We start from the raw sequence: 21,672 nt of genomic DNA on the forward strand, positions 1-21,672 counted from the left end.
AAAAGAAGCAGAAGCATTAGAAAATGGAGAGGAATTCTATTGTTATGTTAAGAATATTCATTCCTACTCAAAAATTGAAATGAATGAATTTGACAATGATGTAGAGAATTTCTGGAGTTACATAAGTTAAGGAACAAATAAAAACAATACTGTTGTTGGTATTTACTGTCACCCTTTCTACTAAAAAGAAGATGTGGCTAATGTTTTACAAAAGCAATTTGCAGATATTTCAAAGAGGTGTGAAGTTGTAATGATGGGGGATTTTAATTACCCCAACATCGGTTGGGAGAAAAACTCTGCCAAGCAAGCTCCTTCCAGAAAATTTCTAACTTGTCTTGCTGAAAACTTTCTCCTTCAGAGGGTGGAGGAAGGTACAAGAGGATTATGTATACTTGACTTGATACCAGTAAATATGGAGGACTTAGCTGAGGCAGTGGAAGTAGCAAGAACATTAAGAGAAAGTTACTTTGCAATGTGTGAGTTCTTGATTTTAAGAAAAACCAAAACTGAACTTGCTCAAACATATATGCTGTACTTCAAAAAGTTGGAGCCCACAGCAGAAGAAAGAAAGAAAGAGAGAGAGAGAGAGAGAGAGAGAAGCCAATGTGGAAAGAGGGCATGTCATCATAATGAAGGACTACCAATGGGTAGCTTTGAACTGTATAACTGGTGTCAATAAAGCAAAAACTCAGGATGAGCAATGGTTAGCAAAGGATACTAAGACAAACAAAAAGGATATTTTAAGGTACATTCAAAATATAAGGCAAGAAAGGAATCAGCAAACTGATTGCTCATTAAGGACAGCAAATTATCCAGGAGTAGCAATTCTCTTTTGGCTGTATCTTCTGCAACAACAAAAACCAATGTATTCCAACCAAGAAATTGTGAAGAAGGGGACGAAGAAGGACTGAAGCTTGCAATTAGTGGAAGTACAATCAAAGAATACCTCTTTACTTTGAATTCAAATCTTTAGGTAAAGTGACTGGAGGACAGCAAACGTTATTTTTAAAAAAAAGGAAAAGGGAAGATCCAGTAAACTATGGATCAGTCAGTATACAGTATCACTGATACTGGCAGGATTCTAGAGCAGATCACAAAAGACATCAGTTTGCAGGGGCATAGCAAGCATAATGTGGTCTTCATTAGAAAGTATGAATTTGTCAAGAACAATTATGCCGGACTACTCTTATCTCAGTACTTGATCGGTAGCTTCCTGAATCAATTGTGATAACGCTGTAGATATGCTTTATCTTGACTTCACCAAAGCATTTGACAAAGTACCCTCTGATATGCTGATTGGGTAGCTACATAAATGTACCTTTGATGATGCGACAGTTAAGTATGTGCAAAAATGGTACTCAGAGAATGTTCATCAATGGCTCCTTATTAATTGGAAAGAAATATTAGGTGGGGTGTCAAAATGATCAGTCCTGAGTCTTCTATTTTTCATTTTTTTCATTATTAATGTTGATATTTATTTATATTTCAAATTTGGTCACTGCCCATCTCAGTAGGAAGTGACTCTGGGTAGTTTATAGTAAAAACAAAAAATAAATATTAATTAAACAATAAAAATACAATAAAAACCATATTCATACATAAACAATATCTTCCAAGGTGCTGCTGGTAGAAAGGATATTAACATACAGAAACATCTTCAAGGTGCTAGCCAACCCCAGGGTTGGCTGCCCCTTTTCTCACCCCATGCAAGTTGGCAGAGCCAGATCTTAACTGCTTTCCAGAAGGTCGAGAGAGTAGGGGGGAGGGTATTCCATAGGGCAGGGGCCATGGCAGAGAAGGCTGTCCTTCTGGGCCCCACCAGTCGACATTCTTTTGTTGACAGGGTCTGCCACATACCCTCTCTGCTTGACTAGGTGGGACGGGTCGATAGAATGGGGGTGAGATAGTAACCTGGTCCCATGCCAAGTAGGGCTTGAAAGGTGATAACCAACACCTTGAATTGAACTCGGAAGCAAACTGACACCCAATGCAGCTTCCACAGCAAAGGTATAACATGTGCCATCTTTGGGGCACCCAAAATTGCCTGCACGGCTGCATTTTGAACCAGCTGTAGCTTCCAGATACTCTTCAAGGGTAACCCCATGTAGAGCACATTGCAATAGTCTATACGGGAGATGACTAGGATGTGAGTGACTGACTGGAGAGCCTCCCAATCCAGGAAAGGGCATAACTGGTGCACAACACATAGTTGAGCAAAAGCCTTCCTGGCCATGACTGCCACCTGCTCCTCAAGCAGGAGTCATGAGTCCAGGAGGATGCCCAGATTACACACCGGATCTGTCTGGACTAGTGCAACCACATCCAGAACCAAAGATGGTAAACTTCTAGATACAGAGGAACCCCCAACCCACAGCCACTCCGTCTTACCAGGGTTCAGCTGAAGCCTGTTGTTTCCCATCCAGGCCCTCACAGCCTCTAGAGTAGGGTAGTCACAGCATCACTCAAATCATCTGGGATTGAGATGTATAATTGGGTATCATCTGCATATTGATGATATCTCATCCCATGGTGATGGATGATCTCACCCAGTGGTTTCACATAGATGTTAAAAAGCAGTGGGGAAAGTACTGAATCCTGAGGCACCCCACAAAGAAGGGGCTGTGGGCTGGACCTCTCGCCCCCTATCAACACTGATTGGGGCCAGCCCTGGAGGAAGGAGGTGAACCAGCACAAAACTCTGCCACCCATCCCACTCCCCGAGCCAACCCAAAAGGATACCACGATTGATGGTATCAAAAGGTGCTAAGAGATCATGAAAAGCAAGGATGGATGCACTACCCCCATCCTGTTCCTGCCAGAGATAATTCAAAAGTGCATCCAATGCTGTTTCCATCCCATATCTGGGCCTGAATCCCAACTGAAAAGGGTCCAGAAAATCTGTTTCATCCATGATCCTCTGGAGCTGCAACGCCACCACTTTCTCAACCACCTTCCCTAAAAAAGGGAGGTGGGAGACTGGATGAAAATTGTCCAGTGAGATGGGATCTAGTGATGGTTTCTTGAGGAGGGGGTGCGCCAGTGCCTCTTTAAAGGTCACTTGAAACACTCCCTCTCTCAAGGATGAATTCAGTGCCTACAAGTCACCTCTCAAGCTGCCTTAACCAGCCAGGAGGGTCATGGATCTAATTGACAAGTGATGGCATTTACAGTCCAGAGGATCCTGTCCACTTCCTTAGGTCCAACAGGATCAAACTGTTCCCAGATAACATGGTACGTATATACTCCAGGCATCTCCACAGGCCATGCCATGTGCTTGGTATCCAACTGGAGCAATTTTATCCTCCAGATGCCCAGAAAACTCCTTTGCACAGCCCTGCAAGTGGGTCACTGGGCCCACCTTTCCCCAAAGAGATTGGGTGATCTTAAACAGGGCCACTGGGCAGCATTTTGCAGATGCAATAAGAGGAGAGAAATGTTGACGTTTTGCCCTCTTACTGCCACAAGGCAGGCCTTAATAGTACTTCTAGCCTGTGTTTGATTGGATTTGGTCCTTGTTTTCCTCCAGTGGCACTCTAGACATCTCTCAATCCTTTTCAGGACCTGTAAACCATGGGGAGTATTGGACTCAGTGGGTCAAGAGAGGTTGCACAGGCACAATCTTGTCCAAGGCCTCAGCTTCCTATTCCAGGTGGTGGCCATGGCCTCTGCTGGAGCGTGCAGCAGATCCTCGGGTATAGTCCCCAGCTCCCTTTGGGACCCCATTGGGTCTATCAGTTGCTGGGGGTGGACCAATCAAATGGGTCCCACCTCCCTGCAGAGGGGGGCAGTATAGAAGAATCTCAAGGCCACCAGGGTGTGATCCAACAACTTACAAGGGGGACAGATTTAATTCCCCCTTCAGATCATATTGCCACTGTTCTGACAAGAAAACCAAGTCTGGTGTGAGACCACTGTCCCAAGTCAGGTCATGAATAATCTAAGACCAGCTCATGGCCACCATGGTGGCCATGAACTCCTGGGCTGCCTCCAAGGTACATCCCAGGAACAGCAGATTGAAGTCCCCCAGAACCATAAGTCTGGGGAACTCTAGTGGCAACCCTGAGACAGCTTCGAGCAGCTCAGGCAGAGAGGTTGCTATGCAGCAGGGAGGCTGGTACAGTAGCAACAATCCCAACTGTTCTCGAGAGCCCAACTTCAGAAACAGGATCTCACAACCAGCCACTTGTAGAGCAGCACCCCTGAAGGCCAACAGAGATTCCCAGATGACAACTGTTACCCCTCCTTTCCTGCCCTGGGGTCTTGGCTGGTGCCGAATCATAAACCTGGCTGGGCACATTCCCAAAAGGGACACTCCACCTTCAGGGTCCAACCAGGTCTCAGTAATGCATGCCAGGTCAGCCCACTCCTCAGTGATCAAATCACATATAAGTGAGGCCTTGTTAACTGACCTGGCGTTAAGAAGCAGCAGCCGAAAGCCAGGGCCACCATGGACCTGCTATCTGGGACCTGGTTCTGAGTACAGAGGGCCAGAACACCACTGGTAACAAACACTTGGGGCGCCTTCCCTGAGAGTGGCCCACCCTCTGACTCCCATCATATCGTCCCCTGCCCGTCACCACCTGAATAGTGTAACCTGCCCTAACTTTCCCAGAGCTTCCATTTCCCCCAAATCTCAGACCTCTGGTTTCCCTGGTTAGGGGGCCCTCCATCCAACCATACACCAATAAACAAACCCAATCAATCAAGGGGTGATGGTGGGCTCCCCAGCACTTCAGCTCCCACTCTCAGCACCATTGGAACCCAAACCCTTACCCCCTTCACCCACTGTGAAGGATATGGATGACTGGATGGAGGGAGGAATGCTTATCAGATCTGCAGTTCTTACAAAATGAGGGGGTGGGGGAGAGATAGCTAATATGTTAGAAGACAGGAATACAATTACAAATTATGGTGATAGGAGGGGTGAGTGAAATGAAAAGAACAAAATAAAACAAAGTGCAAATTTCTTCCTTTAGTAAATACATTTCAAGCAGGAGGGTATGTGGCTTGGTGAACATACGTTCACCAAGTACGTATAGAAAAGTTCTTGGTATAGTAATTGATTGCAAACCTATAAGTGCCAGTAGTTATAGTGCTGTATGTTTTTGTTTTTGTTTTTTTAAATTTATTTACTTCAGTTGTGGAGTATTCTGTTCATGTACACACTGGAGACAGAAAGAAAGCTGACGCCAGTGGAGATGCTCACGTTTGTATTTGTGGAGACAGAGGTGATTCAGGAAAACGATGGCTTAATAATTCTCAAACAGGTCCAATCACTTTTGGTAGAGGACAGGTAATATATATGCTACATAATAGGTATGCATATGCTTTTAATAACCATGTTTCAAGTGTAAAGAATATTTTCCTTATCTTGTAATGGCATGACATTGAATCATGTTTGGTCAAGTACTGATGAACTCTGCTGTATTCACTTGCTTAGTCATCTTTCCAATTTATTTAAATGCTTTCTGTACTTCTTGAATCAGTTCCATGCAAGATCAGTACAAACTAACAACCTTGTGCTATACTCATAAAATGTGAAAGTAGTTTTCATAGATGGTCTATAGTTGGTGCTGCTTAATCAACAATTGAGAACGCTCACATGTCTTTTGTTAACTGCAGATGTATCCCATGATGTCAGCTACATTCAGGAGCAGAACTGATTTTATTTATTTATTTATTTATTTATTTATTTAACTTGTCCCCACCCATCTCCCCCCAGTGGGGGACTCTGGGTGGCTTACAACATATTAAAACAATAAATAAATATACAGTTAAAATTTAAAGAGGACCCATTTACAAAGAATAAAAGGAAAAGGAAAATATACCATTAAAATATACAGTTTATTGTGGACTTAGCTGTAGAATATTAGAAACTGCACTGAAAGTTGTTGCTTTGCTTTAAGCATTGCATACGACTTAAGGGTGACCTGTTCTTCTATAGGTGGGAACTCTTGCCTTTCTTTCTCCTCTCCCACAAAAGTACAGAACACAGTAATTTCAGCATTTCAAGGTCAGCTGAAGTGATGACAACCGTGAGTTGGCTTCAGCCTGCTTCTCAGGAACTGGGGAGTAGAAACAGTGATGCTGAACATATTTGTTGCATGACTGGTGAATAAATTTGGAAGAAATCTGATCAGAAGAAGCTGCCATATATAGATTCAAGATGAAATGTCAAAACTCATAGGCAAAACTTTTTATGATATGACCAGGGCATATTAATAACATTTTAAGGGACAAAGGGAAAGAAAAAGTAACAAAGCTTTAATGCGCAATATAGAAGATAATGCTATCTAAAATCAATCTTTCTCCACCATGTATTATAGAAATAATATATACTAAAGGATGAATGCCTAAAATATTATAATCCTACTCTAGCCCAGTATCTAAGCTCTGAGTAAGATTAATCTAAGATGGTTCAGAAGGAAACAAAGTCCCTTTGTGTAATAATCATAATTCATTGGATTTTATTTATTTGATTCTAGAAGCCCTGTTACTGGAACAGGCAAACACTCCAGGAAATACTGTATGTTTATATAACCCAATAATCTAATATTTGCAATAAAATCAAACTACTCACTGACACTTAAGACATCAGCTTTATTGCACAACCTTTTGCTATGACCTTGCAAAAATGATTTATATATATTGAAATGTTCATCTGTGCAGAGAAAAGGTTCAGAAATAATAAAGTTTACTGAATTTACTTATTAATGGCTGATAGGTTTTGCTTCAGACAAATTCAACAATGTAAACTCTTCTCAAATTATAGATGGATGTTTACCAAATCAAAGCAGTGCATCTTGGGAAGCTGAATCAAGTCATCGTGGGGTTCAAAAGTTTGAACAAAGGTATAATTTTAAAAAATGAAGCAGAGAGAGAGAGTGTGTGTGGAATGGGGGGGATGTATTACAACCTGTACTAGAAAGATTGCTGCAGTGCTTTGTAGAATGAGCAGGAAAACCAAATAAAATGATCCCAACCACTGTGTAGGGCAGTGAGAAAACTGTCAGAATGATGCTTTGGCTTCAGGAGGAAGGGGAAAATGATGAACAGGAATGTGGGATAAGATAGGAGTTCCTCCACAAATCCCAAGGAAATATTACAAAACTATTTTTATAACACCTCCCTTTGAGCAGCAATTGAGCTGTGGGAACACTGGAATGTAGTGCTGATCTTGGATCAGTGCAGCCTTTGAATATGAAGATTCCCTGGACATAAATTCATGCCCCCAGAAGCAAGAAGTGGCCCAAGAAGGATTTTCTATACATGCAAGTCAAATGTTTCCATCACAACTGAGAAGAGAAGCTGAAAACTAGCCTCCACCAACTTGGCATTTGGAGTAGCAGTCCCAGCATACTAATAAGGTGCAGAATGGGGTGGGGGTAGGGAGCTCCTATAGTAGGTAACACAAATCTATTAAAGAGTAATGGGAAGATGTATAGCTGCAAATCACCAGTAGATATTCATTTTTACTTGAATTTACTGGATTTTCATTCCAGAAATCAATAGGACTTTTCAAGTGTTCTTGTTGAACACTTGAATTCTTAAGAGTTTAAAAAGAACAACAACACAAAGTCCTTCCATTGCACTATTTATGATTTCACATTGTATCATTGTTAATTAACTCATTTATACAGTGTGGCCTGAATAGCTGTTATTACTTGGTAAAATCAAACACTCAAAGTAGTTGAACGGTAACGTTTTTCTTTCTTTTTTCCTAGATGATTGGTTTCTAGAGAAGATAATAATACAGGAAGGAAACTATCCTTTTAGCACATATACTTTTGTTCATAATAACTGGTTGCATCAACAGTCAAAAAAAGATTTTACAGAAGTTGTAATCCCACTACAAGGTCATATGTCTTGATTTTAAACCTTAGATACAGAGATATAGATAGGCATTTGTCATAAGTAAATTATCACGTAAATTGTCAAGCAAATGTTCAAATTATCATAGTGTTGAATAATATAGGCTCTCCTGTATAAATAATGCTATAAATTTTTAGTAGATCTTCCAGTCCCACAATTTCTTCTAAGATACTCAAAAGGCTTGAATATCTGAATTGGTGGGTCAATCTAAGAATGCTTAAACTCAGATTCATATGGTTCAGCCCCAGTACTGTCATAACTGCCGATTTAGGAAGCAGTGCACGAAACCACTGTGGACTCTTAATTCACTGAGTAGCCCAGTTGAGGGGCTCTGTCCAGGCCCAGATACAGCTCTTGGTTTGGTTTTACAAATCAAAAGGGCCACTCTTGATTGGTTTTATAAATCAAAGTAGCTAACTCTCAAGTGGGCTTCTTATTTCTGGGGAGCTCTATCTTGTAACCTGCACCTCTATGATTCCCCATGTTCTGTTCTCAAGGACTTGGCAGAGGTTCCAGGTCCTTGGGCACAGCAGAGGATGCCTTGACTCAACCTTCCTACAAACTCTGATCCAACGATTCTGAAGCCTGTCCCTCATTCTTCAAATGTGGATTCCTTTCAGGGGCATGAAAGGGTTAGGAAGGTATGCTAAATTGCAAACAGTGTAAGATTCAGTTAGTTTGGAATAAAAGTTCAGAAAGTGAGATAAGGCAGGAGCAGGTGATGGATCAGGTACAGAAATAGTAACAGAGGAAGAATGACTTGACCATCAGGCAGTTTCTAAGGAAACCCTCATATTACAGCCTCCAAGATTCCATAGATTCAACAAATCTTTTTAACGTTCCACTCCTGAGAGAGAAACCACAGGCACCTAAAACAATTTGGCAATATATTACTCTAATATCCCTGCCTAATTTTCTGTACACAGAACTACACACTTCTCTCTTTCTCACCCAACTATGAGGTGGTTTTTTTGGAAGAAGCATAGGAAAAATATATATCAAATTTTGCAGACATAACTGTCTATGTTCCTTCAGACCTTCAGTTCCCCAACAAAACTTTGGGAACCCTTAGATTCTTTCTACTTCAAAAGAAACCTGCTTTGATTCAGACATTTCTTGAAATCAATTCAGGATTTGGTTGAATTTAAAGCACATTTCAAATTCACATCTCAAATCATGTACAATGTTACCCTAGACATATTGGCAACATGACAACATAATATACTAAATATAACTGAATAATAAATGAGTTCAGATTGACTTTTTAACTGAAACATGAATCACATTTATATTTCACTTAGCAATGACTACAAACTCTGGCCCCATGAAAGATTTTGATGCAAAAAGCCAAGGACAATGGAGAATATGGATGGACTGTGTCCATGTTCCAGAAAAAATGCCTGAAATAAAAATCCTTGCCTATGGAACCAGTGGGGTATCACTTGCACAGAGAGTTCAAAATTTTAAAAATGAACCATTTCTGGTAGGTTTCTAGTTTATAATGGAATTGCAGCTGGGATGCACAAACTGCTTTTTCTACTTAGTTTCACTACATTGTTGTAATTGTATGAAACTGAGCATAAGAATATAAAAAACCTGACAGCAATAGTGGAAAAGGATTAATACCCTTTGTAGTCTGCTTATGAAGTTCCCAATGCATCTGCTCATTCATTGGATGACACAGAATATTAAATTAAATATACATTCTTAAATTGGAGGAATGACCGACTGTGAAAAGTGGAACTAATATGCTGAAAACCTAGAATATTTTCCAACCTTGGTTTCTGATGTTTTTATCATTGAGTTTAATTGCTCTATTAAGCTTTAAACAAATTCAAATTTGCATATATATGCAAATATGGCACATCTTTAAAATGAAATGTGTAGACATTTTTAAATACTGGATGGATAGACAGATAGATAGACAGACAGACAGACAGACAGGCACCTACACACACAGAGAGACAATAAAAATCTATTCGCCCTGTGAATTTATAGTATTTTCTTTCTTTTAACAGTTGAGTATTGGTGATATTGGTCAAATAACAAAGCTTTCCTTTGTGTCATCCTGCTCAAGTTTGGCTAGAGGGATCCAACTGCATAAGGTATTGTCTCACATTGACTTATGTTATCCTTCCTACTGTAATATACGACTGGTATTTCAGCAATGTTGTATCTTAAAATACAGAAATTTTAAAAGTAATTTTTATTGAAGAAAATTTTAACAAGATAAAAACAATACAAATATTAGGAAAGAAACAAAGAAAATAAGAAAGGATAGTGAATGAGTAAGAAAAAAAATAGAAATAGAAAAGATTATAAAGAAGCAGTTATAAATGCATTTATATTTTACCCTCTCTCTCTAAGGTTACATCATAATTTCCTTCTTTCCATAAACTACCCTTTCTAATCCTGAAATTCATAAATCATAAATCTTTTCTCAGCAAAAGTCCATAAGGGGTTTCCAGTCACTGACAAATGTAGTTGTTTATCTTTCTCTTATCAAACAAGCTAATTTTGCCATCTCTGCTAGTTTTATCATCTTCACTGACCATTCCTCCATTGTGGGTATTCCCAATTTTGCACATAAAACAGTCTTGCAGCAGTAATCATATATAAAAATAATCTTCCATGGCTCTTTTCTAATTGACTGTTCATTGATCCCAGCAAGAAAAGTTCCGGTTTCAGTTGAATATTGATCTTTAAAATTCTTTGTAACTTTATATGTATTTGAACCCAGAAATTTCTAGCTTTTTTACAAGTCCACCAGGCATGATAAAATAACCCTTCATGTTTTCCACATTTTCAATATAAATTTGAAGTACTTTTATACATTCTAGACAATTTTTCTGTAGTCATATACCAATGGTACATCATTTTATAAAAATTCTATTTTAAGTTATAACATAATATAAATTTAAAACCTTTTAACAGAATATTTTCCCATTGTTCCATCAGTATGTTGTGTCCAAAGTTCTTAGCCCATTTTATCATACAAATCTTTCATTTGTTCTTCTTTCGTTTCAAAGTTCAGTAAAAGTTTCAGCAATTACATGTTCATCATTTGTACAAAGTTCAACTTCAAATTTTGTCTTCTGCTGCTCAATTCTAAGTGTCCTATTATCTACCTTAAATCTTTCTCTTAACTGTGCATACAAAAACCATTGAAAACTAAATCCCTTTGCAGCCAATTGCTCTTTTGATTTCATCTTATATTCTCCACGTTCCTGTTCTAACAACTCTCAATATGTTAAGCATTTTATTTTATCTACTGTTTCTTTCCTGTCAAGTGCTAAGTCCCATAAAGGCATTTTTGGACACAGTCTGGGTTTATACCATTCTCAATATGGCACTTCTAATATAATGATTCTTAAAATCTAGATTAACCTTAACCTTATCATACCATAGAAAACCATGCCATCTGAACCACAGATCAGGCCCTTCTAAAATTCTCTTATTTCTTAGCAAAACCCACTCTTTGATTCAGACCAAGCAGCAGGTTGCAAAATACAATTTCAGATCAGCCAGTCCCAATCTTCCTCATTCCTTTGCATCTTGAAGTATTTTATATTTAACTTTTGGTTTTTTCCCCTTGCCATATAAACTTAGATACATTTTTCTGCCATTGTTTAAATGGTACATCAGCTGTCATAATCGGTATTGTTTGAAACAAAAACATCATTCTTGGTAAAACATTCATTTCTATCACAGAAATTCTCCCCAACAATGACAATTGTAATTACTCTCATCTTAACATGTCCTTCTTGATTGCATTGCATGTCTTAACATAATTATGCTGGTATAACATACAATTCATGCTAGTCATAGCGATACCCAAGTATTTTACTTTTTTCTCAAACTTAAAACCATTTTCCCCATCAATTACATCTGTTTTTCTATTTTCATTTTGTTGTTGTTAACATCTTCATCTTTTGATTGTTAATTTTAAAATGAGCTAACATCCCAAAATCCTTTAGGTTTTTCCATTTATATTTCTATTCCTTCCAGAGGATCTTCGAAAATTATCACCACGTCATCAGCAAATGCCCGTAATTTATATATTTCTCTTTTAATCTTTACTCCAACAATTCTCTCATCTCTTCTTATATCTCTATTCAATATTTCCAAAGCTAAAATAAATAGCAATGGTGCCAAAAGACATCCTTGTCTAGTCTCTTTCTGTATCTCACAGGGTTTTGTTAATTCCCCATTCACAATTATCTGTGCCATTTGTGAGGGATAAATCGATTTTACCCATTTAATAAAATCCCCATCAAAGTCCGTATCTTCCAAATTTTAAACAAAACAGTCCAATTCAAATTGTCAAAGGCCTTTTCTGCATCAAGAAGAATCAATGCTGTTTGCTTTTCATTATGTTGTTAATATCCAATACATTTCTAATATTGTCCCTCAGCTGTCTTTTAGGTAAAAACCTACTGATGTTCATGAATAAAGTCCTGTAAAACCAACTTCATTCTCTCAGCTAAAATCATCATGAATAACTTATAGTATTCAGTAATGATATTGAGCAATAATTTTTTGGTGAAGTCAAGTCTTGACTTTTTTTAGGTATTAATGCTATATCAGCCTCCATCCAATTCTCTGGTATCTTTCTAGTCTGTAAAATAAAATTCATCAGGTTTTGCAACAGTTGTCATAATTCATCTTCAAAGTGTTTATAATGAGAGGCTGACAAACCATTTGGTCCAGGTGTTTTCTTTATTTTGACCTTTTTTATAGCTTCACAAATTTCCCTTATTGTAATGGGTCCATTCATTTATTGTTTCTGTTTTTCTGTGATCTTGGTAAATTTTGTTTCTTTAAATATTTATCAACCTTTGCCAGAGGAACTTCTTCTCCTTTATATAATTTATAGTAGTATTGATGAAATATTTTTTGCGTCTTTATTTTGTCTGTGATTATAGTATTTCCATCCTGTAATTTTAATATCATTTTTTCTTTTTTCTTTTTCTTTTTTCTTTCTTCAGTTTATATGCCAACCATTTCCCTGGCTTATTTGCAAATTCAAAAGTCTTTTGTTTTACCTAATTCATTTTTACTTCCATTTCTCCAACTATTAACATTGTAAAATTTTTACAATGGCATTGTAAAAATGTAATTTGTTGTGAAATAATTTTCTCTTCTTGGGAATTTCTTTAATTCTTCTTACATTTTTAACTGATCTAAAATCACTGTGATTTCTCTCTTTTTTTTTCAAGTTTACCATTATTCTGTATAAAATATCACCTCATAAAAGCTTTATGTCCCAAACCATTTTTATGTCTGTACCTTTATTAAGATTATTATCAAAAATTATTTTTACAATCTTCCATTACTGTTTCTTTTTGCAACAATGTTTCATTTACCCTCCATCTGAATGAGCTGGTCTTCCTTTTAAATACTAAAATCACTGGATTGTGGTCTGAAAAAGTCTTTGGCAGTATCTCCACTTTATGAATACTAGTAGCCAAATTCTTAAATATCCAAAGCGTATCAATTCTTGAAAAAGGTCTGTGTCTTTCAGAAAAATAAGTGTATTCTTTTGCATCATCATTTTAGTATCTCCATGGATCTGCAAGCTCTACATTGTCTATCATTTTAAAAAAGAACTTTTGGAAATTTACCTTGTTTTAATATCTTTCTCAGAGGTTCTGTCCTTTTGTGGATACATTACTCCATTCCACTCTCCCATTAAATAAGTCTCTCCCATTAAGTCATTAGTTTGCCCATAAGTTCTTTGTAAAAAGTTTCTTTATCCTTATTTGGAGCATAAATTCCCATTATCAAAGTCTTAGCCCCATGTAGAGTAGGTTCCACCCCCACATATCTACCATAATCATCAGCCAATATCAGTTTTGGTTGCAACTGGAGTTCTGGTTGCAATTAGAGATTGAACAATTTTTTCTCTAGTGTCTTCTCCAGGATCCTCTGGAACTGTTCTAAATTTCAGGCAGAATTCTTTTTTTTTTCAATTCCAATAACACCAAATGGTCTAAGTCCTTTTCCATCTCTCTCTATTATTAATCATTGTATATGTATTTAAAAAAAACAAGACAATATAACATATTGCTAAAATTATTCTTCTTTATTTCTTGGTACAAAATGTTTGTTCCAGCAAGCAGATTTTTAAAAAATTCCAGGGAATAGGCAAACTTGGACTTTGGCTAATGTGAGAAACAAAAGATGACCAAAACAGAGAAGCAGTGTATGGAAAATAGCCTTTCTCTTATGATGTTCAGTCTAGCGCATAAGTGGACAGTATCTCGTCTCACAAAATCTACGCAGGCTGCCTGGCTGCAAAGTACCCCCATGCAAAGTCGAATACATATTCATATACATGGAAGACACATACCAAATCTCAGGAAAAGACACAGCTGCTTGAAGAAGCTGCAAACAGGTGCTTTGTGAAAATCCAATGCACTCCAAAACATTGTTTTCCCTTCAGAACTGAAGCACTGCACAGACCGAAAATGCACAATACCACATACATTACTGTTCACTCAATTCACTCCTTTCTCTACCTCACTGTTTCCTTCTAGTGATCCTGATCAGGATCGCTAAGAAGAAAGGGAAAAGAGTAAACCTTCTTCTTTCCTCCTGGGACTTTTTATGGATCACTGGTTTCTGCTGTCACTAGCAATGAGAAACCTACAATTTGGTCCCTGTTAGCCTGCTGATTGAATCATCTGCTCTCTAGAGGGGTCAGATTGTTTTGTATTCAGACATTGATGTCAGTAGGAAAACAAACACTTTTTACTAATTAGTTGGTCAGATTAATCAACTATTTGAGTAATGGGAAAAGTAAATAAGTCCTTGAAACTCTACATCATGACTGACACTTGCATAGGGTTCACGTACCGTAGGTTGTCCATCCATCTTGCAGAAAGAGGGATAATATCTTTACAGAATACTCAATGTTTGAATCAAAGGTTAATGTGGAACCTAGAAGAAAAGGTCTGTAAGCAATGGAGTCTAAAGTATTCATTGTTTTGTAGGTATAAATAAACTCTTAGAATAATCCCCAAAAGATATAAATAAAGGGATTGTTCTAATGAGTTCCAACACCATTGAATGGCCTTTGGTGGAATATAGTAGTGTAATTTAGCTTCAACATTAAAGGACGTGGACAATAATTATGAAACAACCAAAAATTGAAGAAAGATACATGTTTCAAATGAAGTTGGGAGTAAATAAACAAACAGTGATTGACATCTAAGTCAGAGAGAGACATATCTCATTTATGAACTACTGGATAACAAAAAAGCTCAGTAGTGATTATCATCCAAATATTAAGCATGGAAACATTTTTACTTGATTTATTGGCCTTAATATAAAAAACTTCATCCTTCTAAGCATCCAGGTCTGCCAGTATACTGTATATACTTACGAGTTGATAGGATGCAGATAAAAAGCATATTGGCTTCTAAGGTAATCTTCTAGACTAGAGAACCTAGTTTGCATGGAATAGTATAAGTATACTTCAAAGAAAATTTGGTTTGAATGCATTTTTGACTAGTATTTTCCTTACTTTTAGTACAGGATGCTGCATGTTGCACTGGTAGAACTAAACCTGGTAATCTAGTCTACACCTTCACTTTCTTATTAAAAAGCATAATGTGAAAGTATCACTTGACCAAAACTTGAGTACTGGGCCATGGTCAATACTTATGGGCCCATCGAGTGATGACTTTGGAATATGGAAGATGGCAACTTGGAATGTTGGAGGAGTAAATAGTAAAGCATATGGATTAATAAATAAAATGAAGGAACAAAAATAGTTATATCATGTACTGCAAAGATGACATAAAGATGCAATATGAATGAAGGTGTTCTGATCTTATGGAGTAGAGATGATGAATATTTGCAAGGAAATTAAAGTGTAGGTTAATTGTGAATAAAAATGTTAAAATGTCTGAAACTATGAATTGGTGTCATTTAGAATATTATATGTGTGCATGAAAGTAGAAATCCTTATCTAGGTGCTTATTATGCTTCAGTGAATGGTAATAATGGAAAAACCACAGAAGAATCTTAGGGAAAATTGTGGAACATTCTGAATGAGTATGACTCAGCAGAAAATATATTTTGTAAGGTGACCTGAGGAGATGAGAGAGTAACCCCCAACAAATGAACTATTTGGAGACTTAAGAATGAATGAATGAATGAATGAATGAATGAATGAATGAATGAATGAATGAATGAGAATAGTGATAGGTGAGCATTTGCTTTGAAAAAGCCAGTTTTTTTTTAATTTAAGCAAGTCTATTCATTTGTACATAAGGCAAAGGAAATATAAATCTAAACACATGGTTGATTTTTGATGATGAAGGATTGAGAGAATTACTAAAGATACAAGGGTGATGGGCAGTTCTGAATGTGCAGCACAATTTCTTTGTGTAGCTTTAGAAATAGATTTAGGGGGAAAATGGACATGGAAGACAGCAAGTGAAATAAACATGAGTGAAAGTACAACAGCAGAAAAGAAAGTGCAAGTCTTGTATGAAAAAGTATGTAGTAGATAGAACACTCTCCCAACACAATAAATAGAAAGTCTACATAAAGAAAAGATGCAGAGAAGCTGCATGGATCAGAGTGAAAAGCATTATGTCACAGAGTGTCACAGAAGTATGTGGAGTTACACTAATGTGAAGAATGAAAAAGGATGCTGCTGAAAATGATGGAGTGAAGGAAAAAATAATGTAAAAGAATGACTGCTGAAAATGAGGGTGAGCAAGAAATATTATATAATGTGCAGATAGAGAAAAAAGCAGACCCTGCACCTGTGGGAAAATGGTAGGAAGAAAAATATATATAGCGAGAAAAGAAAGATGCAAAAAATATAGTCAAGAGAAGAAGGAACTATTCAAATTAAAAGAGGCTAAGAAATAGGGTGATGTTGTTGTTGGAAATAAAACATTATTTTTGAAGTAGATAAAGAAGTCTAAACAAGGAGCCTCCAACAAAGTGAAAAGAATTAAAAATAAAAGTGATGAAATTAATTGGGATAAAGTGTGAGTATGCTAATAGGGGTACTTTAGAGCTTTATAATGATAGGTAGACACAGTGTGGTATCATGCACTAGATGTGGGAGGACCCTGGTTATGATCTACCTTCAGCCACAGAACTTAGCTGGATTTCTTTCAGTCACTCTCAGAGGTGAGCATGGTGTTGTTGTGGGGAGAAGTAGAAGGGAGCACTCTATATGTCTCTTTGAGCTCCTGAATTAAACATCGGGTATGAATCTGATTAATGAATAATTATGTTAAAGAATGGAATTGAAACTATCAGTTTAAATGTTAGTATGCAACAATTATCTAAAAGGATATAATAAATGTGGCTGGAATGTTGAAAAAGAGTAAGGCTGCAGATGTTGATGGTGTAACTGGAGAAATATTAAAATATAGAATTGGTTTGTTTATGAAATGGTTGTGTGACTTCTTTAATGTCTGTGAAGATTGCATCTGACTAGAAAGGCAGCAAAATTAAATACAAAACTTACTTGGTGTTAAGTCTGTTACATGTGCCTGAGAAAGTACTAGGCAGAATTCAGACTAAAAAGTATGAGAAGTGAGAATAAGGAGAATTTGGGAACTGTAGTTTGGCTTTATGCCAACAAGAATTGTGCAGATTAGAGTTTTGCTCTTCAGCCAGTCATTGAAAAATGAATAAATGTGAGACAGTAAATTTATTATACATCTGCTGATTTAGAAAAAGGATTAGATAAAGTGAATAGATTTGAATTATGGAAATATTGTGTAATATCAAGTTGAAAGTTGGTTGCTGAAAGGCATAAATTATATATGATTGAAATAAAGCATGTAAGAGAAGTAACAGAATGCTTAGAGAATAGTTCAACAATAGCAGAGAGTAAAACAAGAACATGTTATGACCTTTTGTTGTGTAATGTATTTATAGATAAATGTGTAAGGAATGCCTGTGGTAACTGTAGAAATGTTTTTGTTTGGAAGATAAATGTGGAGAGACTATTTAAGACGGATAGATATGTAGAGACATAGTGGAAGATGTTGGTATAAACTAGACTTTTCTATATTCTTTTTCTTACCTAATTTCTTTGGTTAACTATTTTCTACTTTATTTCTATGCTTTACCTAAGGTTGCTTACAAAAAGGAACAACGTGATGGGTATAAATGTATCATCCATCTATGATATTTTAAACACACTTTGGAAAGGAAGGAATAAAGTAGTGTAAAGCTCCATCTGTGCAGCTAGTCTGTATGCTGCATTTTCCCCTGATAGTAGCAGTATATAAGAATTCTCTCTGCATAACTGTCAATCTAAAGCTTTATGTAAGGTTTATATTTAAATTATTAAAATAGTTGTTTCCTGTTCTTAATACATAGTATGCTCTGTAAAACTATTATTCTCCTATTATTGTGCAATATTTTTAAGAAGCCAGGTATCAAAGTTGTATTAGAAAAACGGAATAAATATTAAATTCTTACTGGAACATTGTCAAATCCAGCCTTTTATAGTAAACATAAAAGAGGGAAAACGTGTTTCTCTTATTTGGATCCATGGAACAGATTTGTCTTCCCCCTTCCACCTGTTAGACCCTTATTTGAAGCAGGGTAGATTCCAGGGGAAGGCAGCAAAAGAAAGTGAAAGTAATTATGTAAGGAGGTAATTATTTTTCCTAAAATTGAAACTGGTCCATTCATGTCTAATAATGAACGTAAATTTCAGAGCTCATATTTTTGTTACAGATAATTCAACACTTCAGAACTAAAAGTAAAATGCATTACTCTTACAATTGTACAAAGTGCCTTTCCTAGGAAATTAGTAACAAATATTTTCTCTGAATTTTTTAAAAGCTAAATGTGGGGTGCAACCTGAATGAGTACCTTTTATTTCTTGGCCCTTCTGCATACAGGTACAATCTTCTTTACAGCGTCTAGAAATCACAGTGTTTTGAAACCATATCCAAAAGTATAAAAATTGAAGCATTATTATGTCCGACTTCTGGTATTAGACAAGTTTGCCTTTTGATCAACAGTGTAAAAATTATCTTATTTGCAGTTTTAGAGCAAAATGAAAAGCAATGCCAGTTTTCTTAATCCATGGCCTCTGTCTACTTCTACATTTCTATTTACTGCAGTGACAGATGTAATTCCATAACTCTTACTGGCAGAGGTTGGTTCCATGCTACAGGAGCTCTCTTGTGATAAAGAATTTAAAATGTTCCAGAAATATAGAATATGCTGACCTTCTCAATAGGACCATTCAACTTTTAATCCAGCAATGTGATATTTGCCCTGAGCCTTTATTGCTCTACTAATAGTTTAAGTACAATAACTATGCAGTTCCCAATGCATAATGGCAAAACAAAACAACAACAACCAAAATAAGCAAAAACAAAAAACACCAAGATTCACTCCATCCACAGATAATTTACTTTAGTATATTTTGTATATGCCTACCATGCCATTTTTTGTAAGAAACTCAAGGCAGTGTAGATGGACTCAGCCTTAATTATCATTTCTAGAACCAGAAATCTATGACAAGTGGGTTTGTTGAGAGTCAGACATTGGCTCAATCTACTTTTTGAGCTCCGTGATCAGGTAGGAATTGGAAGGTGGGTCTCCCCAGTCTGACAGCACACTGGAAGAAAAGAGGGTAAGAAAGTGAGATAAGCCCTAAAACTGAGCCAAAAATTCATGGTAATTCTTTTTATATTCTTTTCATCAGAACAAGGCTGATTTGAAGAACTTTAATCTTCATTTTTGGCAGTGGCAGCAGAAGCCACCATCCCATCCACCTTATTCCCCACTGCCCTACAAACACTCCCTAACCTTGATTAGGTGTATAGCAAAGAATTGTATATGTCTTAATGCTGCTATTTTTACTTATTTATGTAAAACATATTGATACAATTAGCACTCTGGGGAAAAAAATAAAATAAAAGGAGCGATGGCCTTATCTGGCTCCAAATGGTTGAAGAGTTTCTTGATTTCTAAGAAAATTAACTGAAAAATCCACCTTTTCTTCTGCCCATATGGCAAATATGGCAGAGAATTTATGCAGGCCATGTCTGCACAACCTTCACTCTTTCAAACAGTATTTTGCATATCATATACCTTCATCTCTTAAAAAAATAATTGCCTGAATTCAGAGAGAGAAGTCCTGCAATGGCCCAGCCAACCTACTGTTCTTCAATTTCAACTCCCAGTAATCTCCCAGTAACCAGGTTAAGTGTATTTTGTCACTGCAGTCACAGAATCAACAATATATTAATTCCATCTTCTGGAAGAGGAGGGTATTATGTAATTTACAATATATCTGACCAACAGATGTATCCTGCTCATTTGGAGAAGGAGAAAGGAAGAACTGATACTTGGATTTTTGCCTGAACTCCTTTCTCTCTTTCTCTCTGTTTATGCTTAATTATCTTACTCTCCATTCCCTATCTATGTTCTGAGGGAGGATTAGCCACTAAGGAGAAATGCCCCAAAAGGATGCATGTAGCTTATTTAACAGGGACCCTCTCTAATTTTCCATGCCAAAGATTTCTCACTAACAAAGATTTCTCACTTCTACTGAAGTGAGCATAAAACATTCTGAGAGACATTGTGAGGTAAATTCCGTATAATGCAATGTTTTTCAAGATAAAATTATGAGAAAAACCTTGTAGAAATAGGGTACAAGTGTATCCCAAGGGCCACGTGCAACCTGCCAGTATTTCTCTTATAGCCCCTATAACCCTAACCCTAACCCTAGAGTTCTCCATAGTGGATGGAATCAAATATTTCTCCATTTTTTAAAAATAAGAGAAGTTAGGAACAAATTAAATGCCTGAAGCTTTGCATAAACATAGGACACCCATTTCATCCCTTAAAATTCCTGAAATTACAGTTAAAATGGTTGAATGAATCCATGTCCCTATTTCCTTGTACCTCTCCAAGATTATTTCATTAAAAGGAAAAAATATGGTGGTTATTACCCTGCAGGTGCGGATGAAAGACTTGGATACTAAAGAAGAGTTAGGCTTTCACCCTTTAAACCGATGGCTGTTTGAAGAAGATGGGTCAGAAACTGTGACAGAACTAGCAGCAGTCCGACCAAATGAAGCTCCACTGAATGGTATGTTGTTGGGCAACAGCAGGTTAGCCCTTTCTTTCAAACTTGGGACTGCAGAGCCGTGACCATCAAGGACAGCTCTTAGTTGTCAAGCATTGCAGTTCACTACATTGCAGCCATATTGTTGGTTGCTGGGAGAATGTTCCTCAAACAGGCAGCTTCAATAATAAAATCTGCATGCTATTTTAGGCAGGGATATAGAAAAGAAACTGATGAAAGATGGGCATAAGTGAGGAAGAACAGTAGTATGGATGGGGCCAGGAAGAAATCCAGGCATGGGAATTGTAGGAGCTTGTAGAAATAGAAATATTTAGAATATAGAAATAAAATTGGTGACATAGGCAAAACCATGTTCTACTGTGACATAAGCATGTCATTTTCAGGATTGCACAAGAAAGCATATATTTGGGAAAATATGTCCAAAAATATGTATTTCATACAAGATCTTAATTGGTAATTGCTAAGATGATGGAGATGTACTTCAGTTTATGAGAGTTGAATTCAGTAGTTGGAGTAACTTTCTTTAGCTGTTATGCATGATTTTTGGATAATCCCATTTCTACAGTATTTTGCATTAAAAAAAAAGTGAAAGTTGCCCTGATGGACAAAAAGCTTTAATTTTTATTATTTTCCACAAACATTTAAATTAGACAAGAGTTAAATTCCATTGACATTACTAGGATTTAGGTGTCAAGCCAGTGAGT

At 36.8% G+C, this 21,672-nt stretch overlaps 1 protein-coding gene across 1 annotated transcript in view; it reads left to right on the forward strand.

Annotated features, from left to right (window-relative positions):
* RP1 (RP1 axonemal microtubule associated) overlaps nt 1-21,672 on the forward strand; it is a 194,824-nt gene that overhangs the window by 130,564 nt on the left and 42,588 nt on the right. Inside the window, exons 37-42 of the mRNA XM_088130611.1 lie at nt 5,139-5,293; nt 6,773-6,851; nt 7,725-7,856; nt 9,174-9,355; nt 9,891-9,977; nt 20,839-20,971. Coding sequence (XP_087986737.1) covers nt 5,139-5,293; nt 6,773-6,851; nt 7,725-7,856; nt 9,174-9,355; nt 9,891-9,977; nt 20,839-20,971 — 768 coding nt within the window. The remainder of the gene's footprint in view (nt 1-5,138; nt 5,294-6,772; nt 6,852-7,724; nt 7,857-9,173; nt 9,356-9,890; nt 9,978-20,838; nt 20,972-21,672) is intronic.

The sequence above is a fragment of the Python bivittatus genome, unplaced genomic scaffold (assembly GCF_059951505.1).
Source record: "Python bivittatus isolate LINGU-HERP-01145 unplaced genomic scaffold, Pbiv_v1 ctg000840_np1212, whole genome shotgun sequence".
Taxonomy (NCBI): Eukaryota; Metazoa; Chordata; class Lepidosauria; order Squamata; family Pythonidae; genus Python; species Python bivittatus.